The sequence below is a fragment of the Olea europaea genome, unplaced genomic scaffold (assembly GCF_002742605.1).
Source record: "Olea europaea var. sylvestris unplaced genomic scaffold, O_europaea_v1 scaffold3443, whole genome shotgun sequence".
NCBI lineage: Eukaryota > Viridiplantae > Streptophyta > Magnoliopsida > Lamiales > Oleaceae > Olea > Olea europaea.
The window spans coordinates 1-18,071 of record NW_019253492.1 but is presented as its reverse complement, the minus strand read 5'-3'; the positions used below and the strand labels follow the sequence as shown (position 1 = coordinate 18,071).

The following is an 18,071-nucleotide window of genomic DNA, read 5'->3' as shown; positions in this document are numbered from 1 at the left end:
TAATATTTACAAAACTACATTAATTCAAGTAATAATATGTTTAATCTTAACTCTTACAAAATAAAGTAGTCCAATTTTATGTATCTTTTGTATCTTTCTTTACTGAGTTCTTTATATATTTGATTGTTAAAATCATAGAAAGAGGAAGATAGCGAGCTCACAAAAATTAAGAGATTCGTTGTCGAGCTTCAATTCGATTTCTTCAGAACGGTAGAAATAACACTATGGTAGAGTAACAGATTTGGATAAAACTTAGATCAATTTGATTAAGTTGGCTTTAAACTGAAAATTAGAAATGGGAAAATCATATTTTTGGGTTTAAGCTAAATTAACTAGTTAGTAAATTTGTTTAGAAAAAATAAAATAATTTTGTTTATCAATTTAAATTAATTTAAAAAATTAGAGAGATTCAATTCTTATTCGATTCTTGATCTAGAACCGAAAACCGAACTAAACCCGTCGATTTTCGATTCAAATACCCGTTCGGATATTTAACTTAAGAAGAACCACTCAGTTCGATTTCGGTTCGGGAGTTTTATCCAGCCCTGATCCTTGAAGATATGCAGATCTGAAAATCTTGCAAGGAATAAGTATATTGTGAAATAATCTTTCCAGAAATAATCTAATGATTAACATGCCTTATGATTCCTTTTTCCTTGTTCCCAGAATTGACAAAGAAGAGTCGATCCTTTTTTCAGCAATCTAAGGTTAAATTTGCCGCTATTTATGATTTATAAACAATTGACACAACTATTGTGTTTGATATGAAGCTACATATTTATATAGGAAACATAAGAGAGCTTCAATAATTCTTCAAAATTTAAACCATAACTTCATTGAGGGGATTATTATTCCTTGATTTACAAGGCCTTTTCTCTTGATAAACATGTAAATGCCACAAATCCAGAATTAACTAGTTTCTAAATAATGTACTACCCCATAAATAAATCGTCTTGAAGATAAATATCCAATAAATTGTTATAAGAAAATTGTTATAAATTAAGTTATAAGAAATTTTTAAAATCAAAAAATTGATCCCCTTTGACTATACAAGAATATGTAGAGTTGAACCATGTCTAGAAGCACGGGAGAACGTATATTATTACCAATATTTGATAATTTAATTTAAGCGCTCAATTAGAATTTATTATATATTCTAAATTTATGTATGACCTAATATACTCCATCTAACGTGGCATTGATGTGACAGTAGATTAAATTGAAAGAACTAATGATTTTAGCAAAGTAAATCGATATCAAATATTTTCAGACTACTATAATTAAGAGAATATTTGGTGGGGATTAAAATTAGATTTTTTTAGTAGATTGAAATAAAAAAATTTGAAATGTGGTTGAAAAGTTGTGAGAACCATGAAAGATGTAATTACTATTGATTGTTTGACTTTAACTTAAATTAAAATCAAATTTTAATAAACATGTCCGACTACTATAGATAAACATCTCCAACAAGTAGTTAGACAAAAACTTGAGAGGGCCCAAATGTCAAGCTAGCACAAAAGTTATTACATTGTCATGCATGAATATTCTTTTAGCGAAAAATTTCTACGTGTCAAGCTTGTCTAAGTATTATTAAATAAATAAAATTTGAATAGCACGTATCACATTGTCCATAAAGTACATTATTAAGGCAAAAGAAAATGCTGCAATTACCTAAGGACATCACCTACCTAAACATTCTCCAAGTCACTACATTCGACACCCCCACACTCATTTTCTCCACCACTACTTAACCTCAAGCCTAACCTCAAGTCCGCCATCTATCCACCAGCGTCGTCGATCAAGCAACACCCCAACAACGACAGTTCCTTCAAAAACCACCTTCAACCCCAAAACAAAGTTTCCCTTCCCTCTACAATCCATCGTGCGAATACACTCTCAAAACCCTTCATAAACACATTCCAAGTCATTCTCAAACTATCCAATGTCTCGAACACCACCGAATTATCACTCTTGACATCAATATCAAACCAGAAAATGCCATTCTTGTCGACCTCAAGTTCGCCAAGGGCTTTATAAGTATAACAATGCATGAGTGCATGTTTTTAGCATCAATAGCAAAGAATATATGTCGTAAAGAAATATGGGGCTGTTGAAAATTGAAATGTGGTACTCGGACAACATTCACAAGCGTATGAGATTGTTGATAAGTATTAGATTTAGTGAGTTAAAAGTATCATTCCACGAGGAATAATTGTAATTATAGTTTACTAGTTATAGTCAAATTCGATTTAATGTAACACAAAAAAGATTTGCTTTTATTATTATTATAATTTAAACTATGAAAGCAATAAAAGATTGATTTTTATCCAAATATGAGATGAATTTATTGGATTTCAGAATTCACCCATCAATGTCTAATTCCAATTCTCAACTTACATAAGTAGTTTGATTAATGTGTTTATGACAATTAATAATCCGTTAGTATCTAATTTTCTTTTCCAAGATATATTAAATCTATATTTAACACAATTCGATCATATTCCTAGTTCGAATTTATATGCAAAGCATGCCTTCAATCACAAGATTATCTCACACAATTGCACATGTCATAAGTATTATTCTTAATATCTATTAGCCATGTGTTAAATACGCAGTGTTTTACTTATTGTGAATCTTCTAACAATACAAATAAGCAATTACTTATCTAAATGATGACCAAACATTCAAACAACACAAGATTCGTGCATATTTAATCAAGAACACAAGAATTAACTAGAAAATAATGAGTCTTGCATTAAAAACTATAAATCAAAGGTTTCATCCATCCAATACATAAAAGATTTAGCCTAATATTGTCATATGAAAATTACACAAAAGAAAGAGAAGCATCACCCGAGACTAAGAAACTTGAGAAGAACGTGAAAGCTTCAATTCCTTGCTTGAAACTCAACCCCAAATGATGCAATTCTGTTCATTGAAAGTAAAAATATTTATTTTCTTACTCTTCTATGTTGAAAACTAGGTTACCTTTGTTCTGGACAGCCTCTTGATATATAGGATGCTAAAAATTCCATTCCAAAATATACCGAAATAAGAAAAGGAATTTTTTTTTATTTTGCCTTGGGACGCACGCCTAGGCTTAGTTAGGGGATGCGCCTCATGAATTTGGTAGCTTCAATTGGTCTTAGAAGAGGAGGAGGAGGCGAGCACCTCATTTGCAGGCTTAGGTGCGTGCCTCAAGCAGTCTTTTAGTACTTTTGTCATAACTTTCTCTCCCATTATCCGATTGAGTCGATTTAAAGTGCAATAGAAAGATAACTTAAAGAGCTACAATCTTATTTAAATATCACTTTCCAATTTGAGCATTTCCTGTGTGAAAATGAGTCTCAATTTAATGCTGAAAATCTAAGGTATAACTTTTTTTCGGTTGGAAATTGATATATGATAATACTTTGACTATATTTCTTTTCTTTGATTTCTTCCTCATAAAATTGGTTCCTAACATTCTCGAATCTTCATTGTGAGGTCCGACACGAATTTGGAGTATTTGTACTTTAGTGCGTGAATTTTGAATATTTTACAATTGAGCTTCTTCTTTTTTTTTTTTAATCACTTTTCTCCAATTCCACAATTTATGTCGATTTTAACAAACACAATAGACAAAGACTTAAGCTATAATTTATCAAAATAAATGATAAATACTCTAACTTAAAGGCCCAAATAAATGTATATAGTACACTTATCATACGGGTTAAGCAAAATGGTCATAATATTTTCCTTTCTTGGTGATCTTATGATCCAAAGACATAGGCAATGACTTGGTCAAGGGAACTCATTGGAGTCATAGCAAAACGAGTCTTTATAGGGCTTAAATGCTTTCATCATTGCTACCAAATATGATACGTTATTCGAAATGATATATTTCAATATTTGTCTCGCCATATTCTGATTGGATCTCTAAATGAAGTCCATGCAAACCCCAAATTTAGCCTACGTTGGGCCACTCATGCCTCCATAGTTTGACTTACTTTTACATCCCTAAACACAAACCTATTGCAACCATTGCAACTAAAATACAAGTAAAAGACAATTCTTCGAGGAAATGCTAACTCAAACATTTCAATCAAACATCAACCTTCGGTTTCTACTGAGACTTCATAAAACGATTTGCAAGCAAGGGATTCAACTAAAACGACTTATTTTTCATTTCTTTCCTCAATACTTGCTCTACATTATCATTTTTACATTTCTCTCTATGGTTTAATCTAAAAGACAATTAGAATATCAACAAGGCTAAGTATAGGAGAGTTAAAACCTTGCTTCATACAAAAAGTTATAAGAAACACGAACTGCTTCACTACAATCTGTACACTACTTTTGATTAATTATGTTATCTTAAAGTTTCTTGTATTAAGTTGGTTTGATAAACTCGTTATAGTTTTATCAATTGATGCAACTCGATTTGTAGCCAATGCAGTAGCTTGATACGTAGGCTCGGAAAAAAGCCTTTTAAGGGTTCAGAATTGTCTTTATAAGTCTAGAAAGATTTGTAGCCGATAGAAAGGAGACACCAAAGAAAGTTCTTTTGTTTTGATATGAATATTGTTCTCCAGCTTGACTTGCAAGCGACTTGAAGGCTTTTTGATGCATTTTTCAAGCTGATCATTTGTACGAGGTGGAGCTAGAAGATAAGATTTGTGGAGGGTGAATTACACAAAATTTTAATTGTAGAGGGGAAAATTAAAAACTACAAGGACCTTTTTGAAAATCATAAAAAAATGTGGACAAAATATTGAATTTTCAAATTTATTGTAGGGGCGGCTGACCCCACTGTAAATCCATCCCTATTTGTACACAACTACAGAACATATGATCATGTCTTTCCATACACAATTGCTATTATCCTAAGATTTTTTGTTTCTAAAACTTGCTTAAAATAACAAATTTTGCAACTGAAGAGTTTGTACTAGATCATTGACTTAGGAAGTCTTGTGTCCTGAGGTTTAGTGGGGAAAATAGCAAAATATGTCTGTACCACAGTAAGGGTAAAGACGAAAATTGCATTGAGAAAAGCCAAGAAAGCCAAGGACGGCTAAAACATGGATTAAAAAGGAAAACAAAATTCAAACTTGAACCTCAATGTCCTTTTTTATTTTTTATTTTTTGTAAATTTGATCTTTCATTTTTCAAGAACGTGGATTTAAAAGGAAAAAAACAATTCGAATTTGAACGTTATTTAATGTTAATTTATTATATTTTGTATATTGATCCAAAATTTTTTGATATCATATCACATGTAAAAATATCTTAGTAAAATGATGTAAATTAAATTATGAAATTTTTCGGGGAAAAATAATAGAAATTAATGAGATAATTAAAAAATTTTAAAGAAAAAATGAGTTATGCGTCTCTTTTTTAGAAGCTCGTTAAATTATTTTCAATGTTTAATTGATTTTTGTTTGGACCATTTGATATGTCTACGATATAGTTCTCGAAACAAGCTTCAAGATGACATAGACAATTTATGAATTCGATTAGCGTACGATCACAAGCAAATTTTTAAAGTTAGCATGTTATTGAAATACTAGTTTGGAATGACTTATTTACACGTCGTAACTTTTGCTACGATTGGCCATTTCGCGCGACGTTAATAATGCGAGGAACTAGGTCGTGAGCATTTCGAAAAGGTATTAAGAATGCAATATTTTGATTTTGTTTGACATTCCATAATCCTGAAAATTGAGACAAAAAAAAAAAAACATTTACATTTAAAGCGTGGGTGATAAAGGCAAGGCTGGCCGGGTGTGGAGTGGGGAAAAAGGGGTTGGGTGGATAAAAAGTTTAAAGGGTGGGCAGGGTGTAGGGGCAAATTTTTGCATGAGAACAATCCATGTTTAGAAGCACCGAAGAACGTTCTTTTATTGATTTTAATACCACTGTTCAATAATTTAATTTAAACACTCAATTAAAAATTATTATTTTTTTTCTAAATTTCTGTATGATCTAATAAACTCCATCTAAAGTGGTGTTGATGTGAATATAGATTGAAAGAATTAATGATTTTAGCAAAGTAAATAGATATCAAATATTTTCTAAAACGTGCTTAAAATAATAAACTTTTGCAACTGAAGAACTTGTACGAGATCATTGATTTAGGAAGACTTGCGCGTAGGGGCGGACCCAGATGACTTGGGTTAAGAGGTTAAAAATAAAATTTAAAGGATGTCTTCTAATAAAAAAAAACTAAACAAATTAATTTTTTTCCCCAAATCTAGAGGGTCAATTGACCCTATAATCCCCCCCCCCCCCCCCCCAAATTCCGCCCCTGCTTGCGCGGAAAAACAGTAAAGTATGTTTGTACCATAGCGAGGGCAATGACGGAAATTGCACCTAGAAAAGCCAAAAAAGCCCAGGGACTTCTAAAATGGGCGTGTATCCATTCAGCCATCCAGACGTGCTTCAATCTTGTAATGATTTTCAATCTGCCTCTGAACATCTTCATATCCACAAAAATCAGGTACTAATTCATTAGATATCTTGTTAAAGTGTTTCGCCAATTCACAGTCACTGCCTAAAGCGTTGACAAGAAGTCCTCTTTTTCAGAGCTCTTTAACATCATCGGCACGATCAATGAATGAATCCATTAGGAAAATGTATGACATAATGCGACAATCAGAAGGGCCATGGGGACACATTTCATAAGCCGCCAAGTTTAATAACAAAGATTTTGTTGAATCGTCTACCACGAGTGGAGGAAGTGTAAGAGTACCATAAATAAGGTGAGATTTGAACTTTACATCAGTAACATGGTTAGTTTCACTTGGTCTGAAATGAATTCCTGTTGATTTGAGCTCCATTACTGAACGATACGAATAACATTTGCCAAATTTCTCCTTGTTTTTGTCTCCAGGAGATGATCGGACGAGCTGTTCCCGAAATTTGTTCTCGTTTTTTTCTTCAGGAGATGACCCGAGGAGTTGTTCCCAAGCCAGATCTAGAAGGTGAGGATGGCATGCATTCATATCTATTTTCCATTTCTCCTTTTTCTGAAGACAGCATCCCATCATTCGTTGCACAAGTTTCTTGACAGCATTAGTGCATCTACTTTCCTGAAGTGGCAGTATGGCGGCCTTCTGATTAAGGAAATTCAGAATCAACGTTGTCCCCTTGATTTCATTTGTGAACCTGAATTTCATCAAAACTTTTAGTACTAGTAAAGGAATTTGATTCTCTAGCAAGAACAAGTCCCTCCTCGCAAAAAAATGGAAGCGACTCCAAGGTTGTAGTGGATCTACTTCATCTTGTTCCATATCTGTCCTATTGGCACAATTATTTTTAGCTACGGAAATGGACATAAATTGAAGCACAAAGCAAGCATCAAGAAGCATCATTTTTGTAAACGATTCATCATTATACTCTTCAGTCGAACCTTTCTCATAGCATTTGAGGACACTTTCACCCACCTTTGCCACCTCTTCGTACAACTGTTTGATGGATACTTGATTACCACAGGCACGAACGAATTCCCGTGCGACTGGAATTTTTAGCTTCTCAAATGCGTCGAGCTTTTGCTTTCCATGATGATAAGGGCCTATCGAAACTACGAGAGGATCATAACATTCTTCGTTGCATGGTTTGTCACGCAGCAATGATGGAGTCCTTTGGATTCAGGGTTTGTCTGTTGTGTCGTCAACATAGTTCCCTACAGAAATCAACCACTCATCCTTGGAAATGCTGTTGCTTGATTCTTGTGATATTTTATCAATTTGAGTGGCACTTTGGTTATCTTCTATGGCTCCAGGTGAGCTAACAGGAATCCAGGTTGGCTGGACGTTCGCAAACATCTCGACGGCGGGAGAGCAACCATCCAGTATATGGTCGGATACAACTGTCACCATCCCTTAGACGTCAGCATGAATTTGCATCAGCACATATTATTAGCAGCTTGTTTGATAAACTATCAAATTTCTAACTAAACAAATTTCAATTTTAAAATATACATTTTATGAAATTCACAATTTTTATCTCTTCAATCATACTTTTTATAATAAGCCAGGCTTAGGCACATAGGCTCAAAAACGTGAGTTCTTTTGTAATGGTCTAACATGTGTGTTCAAATCCTTATACTATACGTACTATTCACTTTAGTAGATCATCTTTCCTTTTATCCCTCATTGATTTAATCTAACACGTGTGTCCAAATTGTTAAATCATAATGTAAAATGATGAACGTCAAAGCAATTAATGCTCGAACCTCATTTTCCCTAGTTAAGTGTTCAAATTAACATTTTTTTCAGTATCTTGTTAGACTTTCCTAGTTAGAAAAATACATTTTATTACTGATCTTATAGAGACCATGCGAGAGAAAATAAGCACATAAGATAAAATCATGGATAAACATTTAAAAACTCAACATTTCATTATTCAAGATCTCAACTCCATTTCTAAAGATTTTTATCGTACTTGATAAATGTTTTATTTTTTTTTTTTTGGGGACGAATTTCTTGCTTTTCTTCCTACAAGAAATCCAGGACAAAAAAATATCATTATTAACCATAGAAGGTTATTTTTCTTAATTTTCCATAATAAATATGAAATTTAGCAAATAAAAATCACTGTAATCCAAAGATCAACAAAAGAAATTTTGCAAAATAACAATAAAAAAAATTGAAATATAAGAATAAAAGACTAAGTCAACAAATTGTACCTAGAAGTAAAGCCAACCTCTTTCTCCTATTTGATCTAACCGCTGCTGAACTGAACACGTTAAGAGCAATGTGATTCATCTTGGGTAGGCAAAAGCAATATTTATGGGCGTGGAAGCTTACCTGAACCTGCCACTGATTGACTGCCTAAAAAATGCCCCAATTTAAGGGATTGTTTAGGAGCTCACGCCCAAGTACTTTTGAGTGATTGAATTTTTATTTCCCTTTTAATCGTCATTTCATTTAACGCATAGTAAATAGTAATCACTCGCTGTATAACAGAAAAATAAATACTGAATATAATAAATAATTATTTATTTCATCGTGAATGTATATGTAGTTTTTCCAATAATCTGAAAACATACGTATTTCCAAATTTCCAACAATTTTTCCAACCTCTCCCAAACAAATCCTAACACTTTTCAAATTGATCATTGTACATTACGTTAAGATTGCTGTACAATAATTGTTTCTGGGGGCAGTCGAGAAGGAACAAGCACAAGTGTTGGTTCTATAATGGAGGGACAAAGCAGGTATCATTTAAAATTGAATGATGCTATTTATAGTCACTCACTATCGATAGTCGCCTTACTGATAGTTTGTTATTTGATTCATCTAGGACAATTATCGATATAGAGTGATTATGAATAATATTATTCTTACTAATTGGGATGGATGAATGCACACTTATCAAAAAAGAGATGTGGAAAAACAACAAAGGGGGAGTGGTAGGGGGGCGAAAAAAATGTGGAATTGAAAAAAAATGTGATGTGGGTGAGGTGATAATATAAATTTAACCAAAAACAAAACTAAAAAAAAAAAAAAGAAAGAGAGGGAGAAGGGGGGGGGGGGGGGGGGGGAAACAAAAAAAAAAAAAAGAAGAAGAAGAAGAAGAAAAGATTTCTGGTTGAATTAATGGTGCCCAAACATAAATAATTATTTTCTTCAAGTTCTCTTTTATAGTAATCACTTGTTAGATAAATTGGAATTAATCTATCTGTACATTCTTGGTGTAAATCTTGGATGACAAGAGGTATAAAAATCGAGGTCGTTGATTGGTTTAAGTGTTGAAAAAATCAGTGGCAAAACTTAAAACAATCAATGACAAAATTGTGTGCCACACGATAAGATGTAAATGAGAATGTCAACGAAAATACAAGTGAAGCAAAACTGGATAAACTTTGATAAAATTTTATCAACTTAAATCATTAAATTGTCTATTATATTTAGACCAGTCATTAATTTCTTAGAGCAACTCAAAATTTTTTAATAGTTGTTTAAAGTTTTTGATGAATAACTTATAAAGATATTTTGTTAATTGAAATTAGGACTATGGTCGATATGTTACAGATTTTTAAGTAAAAAATATATGTTGTTAATTATCTATCCTATCACATTTTATCATTTTCCTTATTTCATGTTCATAGTGGACATGGGATATCTGTCCACAGGTGAGTCTAAAATACCTTTTACATCACCAGTGGGCAAGATATCTTCTATCTATTATGGGCATAAAATAAATCCTGTCACATTAACATTATAGTATCTAGTAAAGAATATTATTATCTACTTATTCTAGTATCATTACACTCAACGACCCACCAATTAACATTGTTTTGCAAATTTATCATTGTTAAGTAAACTGTGATTAACTTCTATATTAAATTGCGCATCCACCAAAATTATTGAAACTACAAATGCAGACAATTGTTGCTCCAATACATTTTTTACCTTTTGGTACATCACATTTTCTTATCAAATGAAAAGGTCAACATATTTCTTAAAACCTCAGCATATTACAAATTGACGTGTCCTTATTTATTAGGAAGAAGTGATTTGTTTAAGTGACAAAAGTAAAATGATAAGACTGTCAAAAAGACAGAAAGCAACAAATTTCAATCTAAATAGACGTGCTCTTAATCGATGGATAGGGAGCAATCAAAACCAAGTCATAATACTATTTCCCTTGTGATCAAATTAAAGTACTTTGGCTTGATTAGTACAAATCAAGTAGGGTGCTACTGGATTTTTTTAGCCTCATATCTTAAAGGCAGTATTTTTGCCAGTGACGCAAATAATCCCAAAAAATGGGCAAAAAAAGGACCATGCTATAGAGACGGGCCCTGTTTCAATGGCAAAACCCAAAAAAATAAAAAAGGACAATTGATTGAAAAAGTATGACACATTTTGTACAAATGTGTTTGTACACATCTCTTTATCCAAAAAAAAAAGGGTTAATTTCACAAACGGTCACTGAACTTACAGAAAAATTACAAAATGATCACTGAAATTTAAAACTTTCAGTAACGGTCACTTATGTATTGAGACGCTTTCAAAAACGGTAACTGAAATTTAAAAAATTTCTGAAACGATCACTAAAGTTGAAAAACACTTTTTTAGTTTTTTTGGTTACATTTGTGGCAATTTTTCGGCTACTTCCAACCACCGATACCATCAAATTTTGATACCGTTGGAAAGTCCACAACGTCCTCTTCAATTACCACTCAAAACCTCTTTGTAACACCAAGGAATTCAACCGAAAAATCACTGGAAAATTCGCCCCAAAAAATCTGAAATCTGCCCAGATTTTCAGATTTTTGGGCGACTTTTACTGTAGTTTTTCAGCGATTTTCGACCACCAAGACCATCGGATTTTGATACCATTGAAAAGCCCACAATGTCCTCTTCAATTACCATCTAAAATCTCCCCCAAACTCCAAATGATTGGGCCAAAATAAACCCGCAAAGTCGGCATCCCAGAAAGACAAAAATATGGGATGTCAACTTTGTGAGTTTATTTTGGTCGAATCCTTTGGAGTTTTGGGGAGATTTTGGATGTAATTAAAGAGGATATTGTGGGCTTTCCAACGGTATCAAAATTTGGCTATTTTGGCGGTCGGAAGTTGTCAAAAAATCGCCGCAAAAGTCCACCAAAAATCTGAAAATTTGGCCAGATTTTTGCCTTTTCGGGTAGCCAACTTTTTGGGTTTATTCCGGCCGAATCCTTTGGAGTTTGGGGATTTTTTTTGTTGTAATTGAAGAGGATATTGTAAGATTTTCAACGGTATCAAAATCCAGTGGTATCGGTGGTCGGAAGTGGTCGAAAAATTGCCGCAAAAGTAGCTCAAAAATTTTTAAACTTCAGTGACCATTTTTGAAAGTGTCCCAATATTTAAGTGACCGTTACTGAAAGTTTTAAACTTCAATGACCGTTTTGTAATTTTTCTGTAAGTTCAGTGACCGTTTGTGAAATTAATCCAAAAAAAAAGGAAACAAACAGAAGGGTTAAAAATAAAATAAAATAAAATAAAATGTTTAAATTCATCTACATCCAATTTTATACTTAAGAGTCTGTTTGATTGACATGAAAAATATCACCTAGAAAAGAAAATATTTTCCTTCTTTTGTGGAAAATAAAAATCACCTCCACCCAAAGAAAATGTTTTCCTTAAAAACAAGAAAAATTGGCATATTTTCAAAAGTTGGAAAATGTTTTCTATGAAAAAAATTAACAATCAAACACCTCAAGTAGGAATTTGGATGAAAAATTGATATTTTCCATGGAAAATAAATGTAATCAAACACACCCTTAATGACATCAAGACCACCCAATTTTATACTCAATCTCACCATGATCACTCAATTTGATTTTATTTAACCATAAATACCCAAATATCATATGACGTTTCATTATGACCTCCCAAATTTTTTTTTCACCATTTTCACTAATCTTATAAGGGTTAAAACAGTAAATTTGCATTATATATAAAAAAATTACTTAAAAAAATAAAAATAAAATAAAAACTTATTTAAAAAACGTTTTTAAAATAAAATAAAACCTTTTTTTTAAAGTTATATATAAATATAAAATGAATAAAAATTATTTTAACAAAATGTTCCTTAAAAATAAATTAAAATAGAAACTTATTTAAATAAAATTACTTTGAAAAATAAAATAAAATAAAAACTTATTTAAAAAAACATTTTTCTTTTTAAAAAAACATTTAGTTTTGTTTTTTTAAATTTATTTTATTAATAATTACAATTTTACCCCTTTTAGGTGGAGGAGAGGAACTCGGTTCTTAAAAAGCTACCGGATTTTATTTTTTAATTTATTTTATATATAAAAAGCTACTGAATTTTTTTAGCCTCATATCTTAAAAGCAGTATTTTGTCAGTGACTAATCTTTCAATTCTGCCTTTCTAATGTATTTAGAGTTTACTGCTTTTGACTTCAATTTTGTATCTTTCGATATTATTTTGTAATTGTGAAAGTCTTACCGTTGAGAACGGTTAATGTATAGTAGCTAAACATTGGGCTTACAGTATTATCTGATCGTTGCACAGCAAATGGGCCTTTTAATTTGACTCCCCTTTGACACGTAAAAGACGTGCATCTACAATGAGAATCCTTTTATTTATCATTTATTTTTAGATATTATCTGATCGTTGCACAGCAAATGGGCCTTTTAATTTGACTCCCCTTTGACACGTAAAAGACGTGCATCTACAATGAGAATCCTTTTATTTATCACTTGCCCTTTTTACTCCTCTACACTCCAACAACCTTAAAAATTAAAGAGAATAATGAATGGTTGGAGGCATGGAGTAAAAAGGGAAAAACTTAAAAAGTAGATTCCTCAAAATTCACATGCAACCGTCCTCTATTGTCCTAATTTTCAGTCAATTGAAATTGGACTGCGATGTGCAATAGCAAATAATCTCAAAATTGGACTGCTATGTGTAGCCCCCTATGGACTTGACTCTCTTGCTTGTGTGTGGGACCCAGGGATGGCGGGGGGCCGAGCCGAGTCGGCTCGGCTCGTTAACCCACGTGATCGGCTTGGGCTCATGGCGAGCCGACCTCGAGTTCGGCTCGGCCCACGAGGTCATGGGTCGAGCCGAGCGGAGCCCACGAGCGGCTCGTGAGCTCGTGAAATTTTTTATTTTTGCAAATTTTTCAAATTTTATTGATAAAATTTTATTTTTTCCACATTTTTGGACGAGTTGGCTCGTGGACCCCCACTCGGCTCGAGCTCGGGCTCGTCAGCCCACGGGCCGGGCCGAGCCGGCACGGCCCAATTGACATCCCTAGCGGGACCTGAGATCTAGGGGAAGTATTCTTGCCCTGGAAGAAATGACGAGCCCGAGCAGCCCACGAGCCAAGCCGGCTCGGCCCAATTGATATCCCTAGCGGGACCTGAGATCTAGGAGAAGTATTCTTGCCCTGGAAGTATTCTGCTGTAAAAGAGGGATTGAGGATGGAATTGATGTTTAGGTTGTTGGATTACAAATGATGAATCGAATCTCTTATTATGTTCCTTTCAGGTACTTGGAGTCAGTTTTTCTCCCAATGGCTATCATTTGGCTAGTGGTGGTGAAGACAATACTTGCCGCATATGGGATTTGAGGAAGAGAATCTTTATACATAATACCTGCTCACTCTAACTTTATATCTTAGGTCAAATTTGAATCTCAAGGGGGATACTTTTTGGTTACTTCTTCATATGATATGACAGCTAAGGTACCGATCTTTGTTACTAATCATACGAAATGACCCATGTGAGAGTCATCATATTTGGACACATGGCAAGCATGCAAAAAGGGTCAACATTCGAGACTGGCACGTTAAGCGTCGAGATTGTCTCACTGAGAATAGCCAAAGTAGTCATATCCTTTTTTCCAAAGTGGTTTACCTTCTATTGCCGAGCTCCCTGAATATCCAAAGTCCTTTACAACCAGAAGAGGGTCAGGCAAGCACATCTTCAAAATTGATTATTGATGTGAGCTGATGTGACGTTCGCAGTTAATAAGTGTTAGAGATGTCAGCCTAGATTTGTAGAGTGGTTGATCTCTTGTCAAAAGTCTATCAATGTAATTAATGTGAGTTAGAGTTAATGTGACACAAAGGGTCTGCAGATCAAACCACGTGGATCCAATCCAACAATAATCACGTCGGTCTGATCACTATAAATAGGCAATTCTTATATCAGTTAAAAGGATCTTGGAAAATACATGGAAGAGAACACAATACACTTTCATTGTCTACTATTCATCTTCTTCTATAAACATACTGTTTATATTTTACATACGATAAAATACGTCCACGTATACATGGTCCTTTAACGATACCTGTTGGCCATTTTCGAAGGTCAATAATCTTTTTAATCTATGCTTCTCCACTCTCATTATGTTTTATGTTTGTTAAACTCATGTTTCTACGCATTTCCCTTATCCCTTTCTTTCTATCTCAGGTGTGGTCATCTAGAGATTTTAAGCCTGTAAAGACATTATCTGGTCATGAATAAAAGGTTACGTCACTTGATGTTGTTGGAGGTGAGATTAACTAACCTAAAATATAATGTAGAATTTATATTTTAAAATTGTTATTTGGTCTGTTTTGTTTCCATGAGCTATTCTTATGTTCTATAATGAGATTGGTAGAATACGAAATGCACATTCATTTTTTCCCCTTTTACGCTGAGGAGAGAAACTCGGTTCTAGGATTGTTGTGTCCATTTATGTGCTTGGCATTCTATCTTGTAATCTTGCTTTGTCCACATAAGTTATAAATGCTAACCATTTGTATTTAACTGGCTTCGGGTATTCATCACTGCTACATAGACCCCTATCATTTTTGCTTGATCTACATAACTACTGAGACTTTTGACCCTTATTGAATCTTTCTATCAGTTATGATTTACATTGCTACCTGTCCAACACTTGGAAGGAATTAGCGAAGTTGGAAAAGTTTATAACTCTTGGGACAAAATAAGGGCCGGTGATTAGGCGGTGACTTTAAAATTTTGTTCAATAGATTAATAGACTTCACGAATCATGCATTTCACCCAATATTTGATGACGTCAAGTTGAAGATCTCAGCAATTTCTTGACCCTTGCTTTTCCCTTAATTGGGGTTCTGCCAGTGCTGTATAAGCATAGTTTGCTATCTCGCCAATTTTGATGTTCAGAGTTTTATGTAATTTATTGCTGTTCATCATTTATTGCAGATGGACAATGCATTGCAACTGTTTCACACGATCGTACAATCAAGCTTTGGTGAGGCAAAGACGATGAGAAAGAGAAGACAATGGATATTGATTAACAAGACTGCCACTTGATTGAGGAAGGCTACAAGGTTGATTGAACTGCTTTCTTTTTAATAAGCAAGCAACGTTTTGGAGTAGTTTTGAAGAATTCCAAAACATTTGAAGGCTCTAGATTGAAATTTTAAAACCAATATTGCTTTCGTTCCTATCCAGCTTCGACTTGAATGTAATACTCTAGTCAATTCAAAAAGAAAAGTCAAACTTAAAAAAAAAAAGACAAAAGAAAAGAAAAAGTGGCAGGCGGTGGAAACTAATACAAATCCAAACCAAATTCATAACACACACACAAGAACGGACCAGAGAAGAAAAGGAGAGAAAAAGAGAAAGGAAAAAGAGGGAAAAAAAAAGAAAAAGATGAAGAAAAAAAAGAGAAAATTTGCCAATGTGTTAGGAATTAAGTGCTCTATCCTATTAAGCTTGAATTTCTCAATTTTGAAAGGTAAGTATAAAGTTACTTACTGTTAAGTTAGGTTTGATTTTGTAGTTGTTAGATTGTTAGGTTAAATTTAATTTTATTGAAGGAGTTAAGTGTAATAAACTATGAAATTGAATAAAATGAAAGAAAAATTAATTTTAGTAATTAAAGAGACGTTAAAAATCGCCTAAACGTGAAATAATTATGTTTGGGTATCGCCTATTTAATTAATGAAATTTCTTAAATTAGTTAATTGTTGATTTAAAAATTATATTATATTGCAGGCGGCGAAAAGGATATTGGGACAGCGTATCAATCGAATTGATTTTGGCGTACATAGTTCTGTGAGTGGAAAAATATAAATATTTTTAAAGTATTTATAAATTAAGTATATTGTTAAAGTATGTGCAATTATATGAAATTATGTGTTTGAATTACATGGATATCATGGAAGTATCTTTTATTATGATACATGCGAATTTTAAAGATTGTATACGGTACATTGTGAATTGGAATATGAGATATGATTTTGAGATCGACCAGAAAAGTACCCGTGATTATATATTTCTTCTAATTCACTGAGGGGTCTTGGCCGTGTTCTATAGTACATTGAGGGGTCATGGACCGGGAATGAAGGGGTCTCGACCGTGTACATATAGTTCACTGAGGGGCCTTGGCCGTGTTTTAGAATTGATTTTGAGAGGTCTTTGAGACCGACTTTCATTCACAGAGGGGCCAAAGGCCCGTGGCGAAAGTTCTTAGCTCGAGGGGCGGATTACATATTTCAGTCAGAGGGTACATTTTTGGTGGATTTTTCAGCACGTTTGATGTGATGAGATTATAACATGGTTATCAGCTGATGTTATATCATGATTTTAAGATGATATTTTTATGACATTATGTGAATATTTCACTTTTTGGCTATAATTACATGATGGTAGCTTGTGAATTATCAAATGGTATGAATTTAATTTTCAATAAAAATGTATAAATGAAAAAGTATATTTATTTTGAACTTCTCCACTCACTGAGCTATCAACTCATATTTTTCCACGTTTTTCCTTATCAGGCGGCAGTTGAGAATCTGAGCATTTTTTGGAGTTGAGCCTTGATTTTGGAGTTAGAGCCACACGACAGAGTTTGTTAGTATGACTCACTTCATAGAACATGTAGTCAGTATTTCGGGATGCATGTTCATATCTAGATGTGATTTTGCATCACTTGTAGTTAGTTATGGGGCTCACTATATATTATATATCCATATGTATATTTCATTGTATTTCTTGATAAAAGTGGAGATTTCGGCTTATCTTTATTGTACTGTGCTATAGTTTGGGATTTGTGTGAAATTGATCTCAGTTTGGTTAGTTCTGTTTACAAAGGAGATAATGCCGAAATTTTGTTAGAAAAATAATGTATAAAAAGTGATATATTGTATTTGTATTAGCCTTGATGGTGGGTCCGACTTTTAGTTGGTATTTATTATCGGCGCATGCCACGTCCGGATCTAGTGGTGTTACAGGGGACGGGTTGTGTCATTGACTGAGCATTATTTCGCTTCACCTAACAGATATATTGATCTGTTTCTCTAGGAACTTCTTCAATATGGTAGCATTGCCAAGTAGCACTAGTTCATGGCCAGATGAATGAACAGTGTTTGACATTCAAAATTGTAACTTTTCAAGAGTAATATTCTCTTACCAAGATTGAATGGTTACAGTCTCTTTATTAAAGGTTAAACCCTAACCTTAAGGATCTCCCACCATCCCTGCCCTGAAGCATGAACTAATTTAACAACTCTTTTTTCTTATCAGATTCTCATTTTATTTGTCTTATGAACATACTTAAAAAATACAGAAATATAAAAATCTATACCGTTAT

General features: G+C 33.3%; 1 protein-coding gene across 1 annotated transcript; it reads right to left on the bottom strand.

The window, feature by feature from the left end:
* Window positions 1-6,560: 6,560 nt before the first annotated feature.
* Window positions 6,561-7,859, bottom strand: LOC111386168 (UPF0481 protein At3g47200-like). Its single transcript, XM_023010622.1, has 2 exons — window positions 7,678-7,859; window positions 6,561-7,620 (listed from the first exon to the last, which is right to left on the bottom strand). The coding sequence occupies exons 1-2, from the start codon at window positions 7,857-7,859 to the stop codon at window positions 6,561-6,563; spliced, it is 1,242 nt and encodes a 413-aa protein (XP_022866390.1).
* Window positions 7,860-18,071: the final 10,212 nt, after the last annotated feature.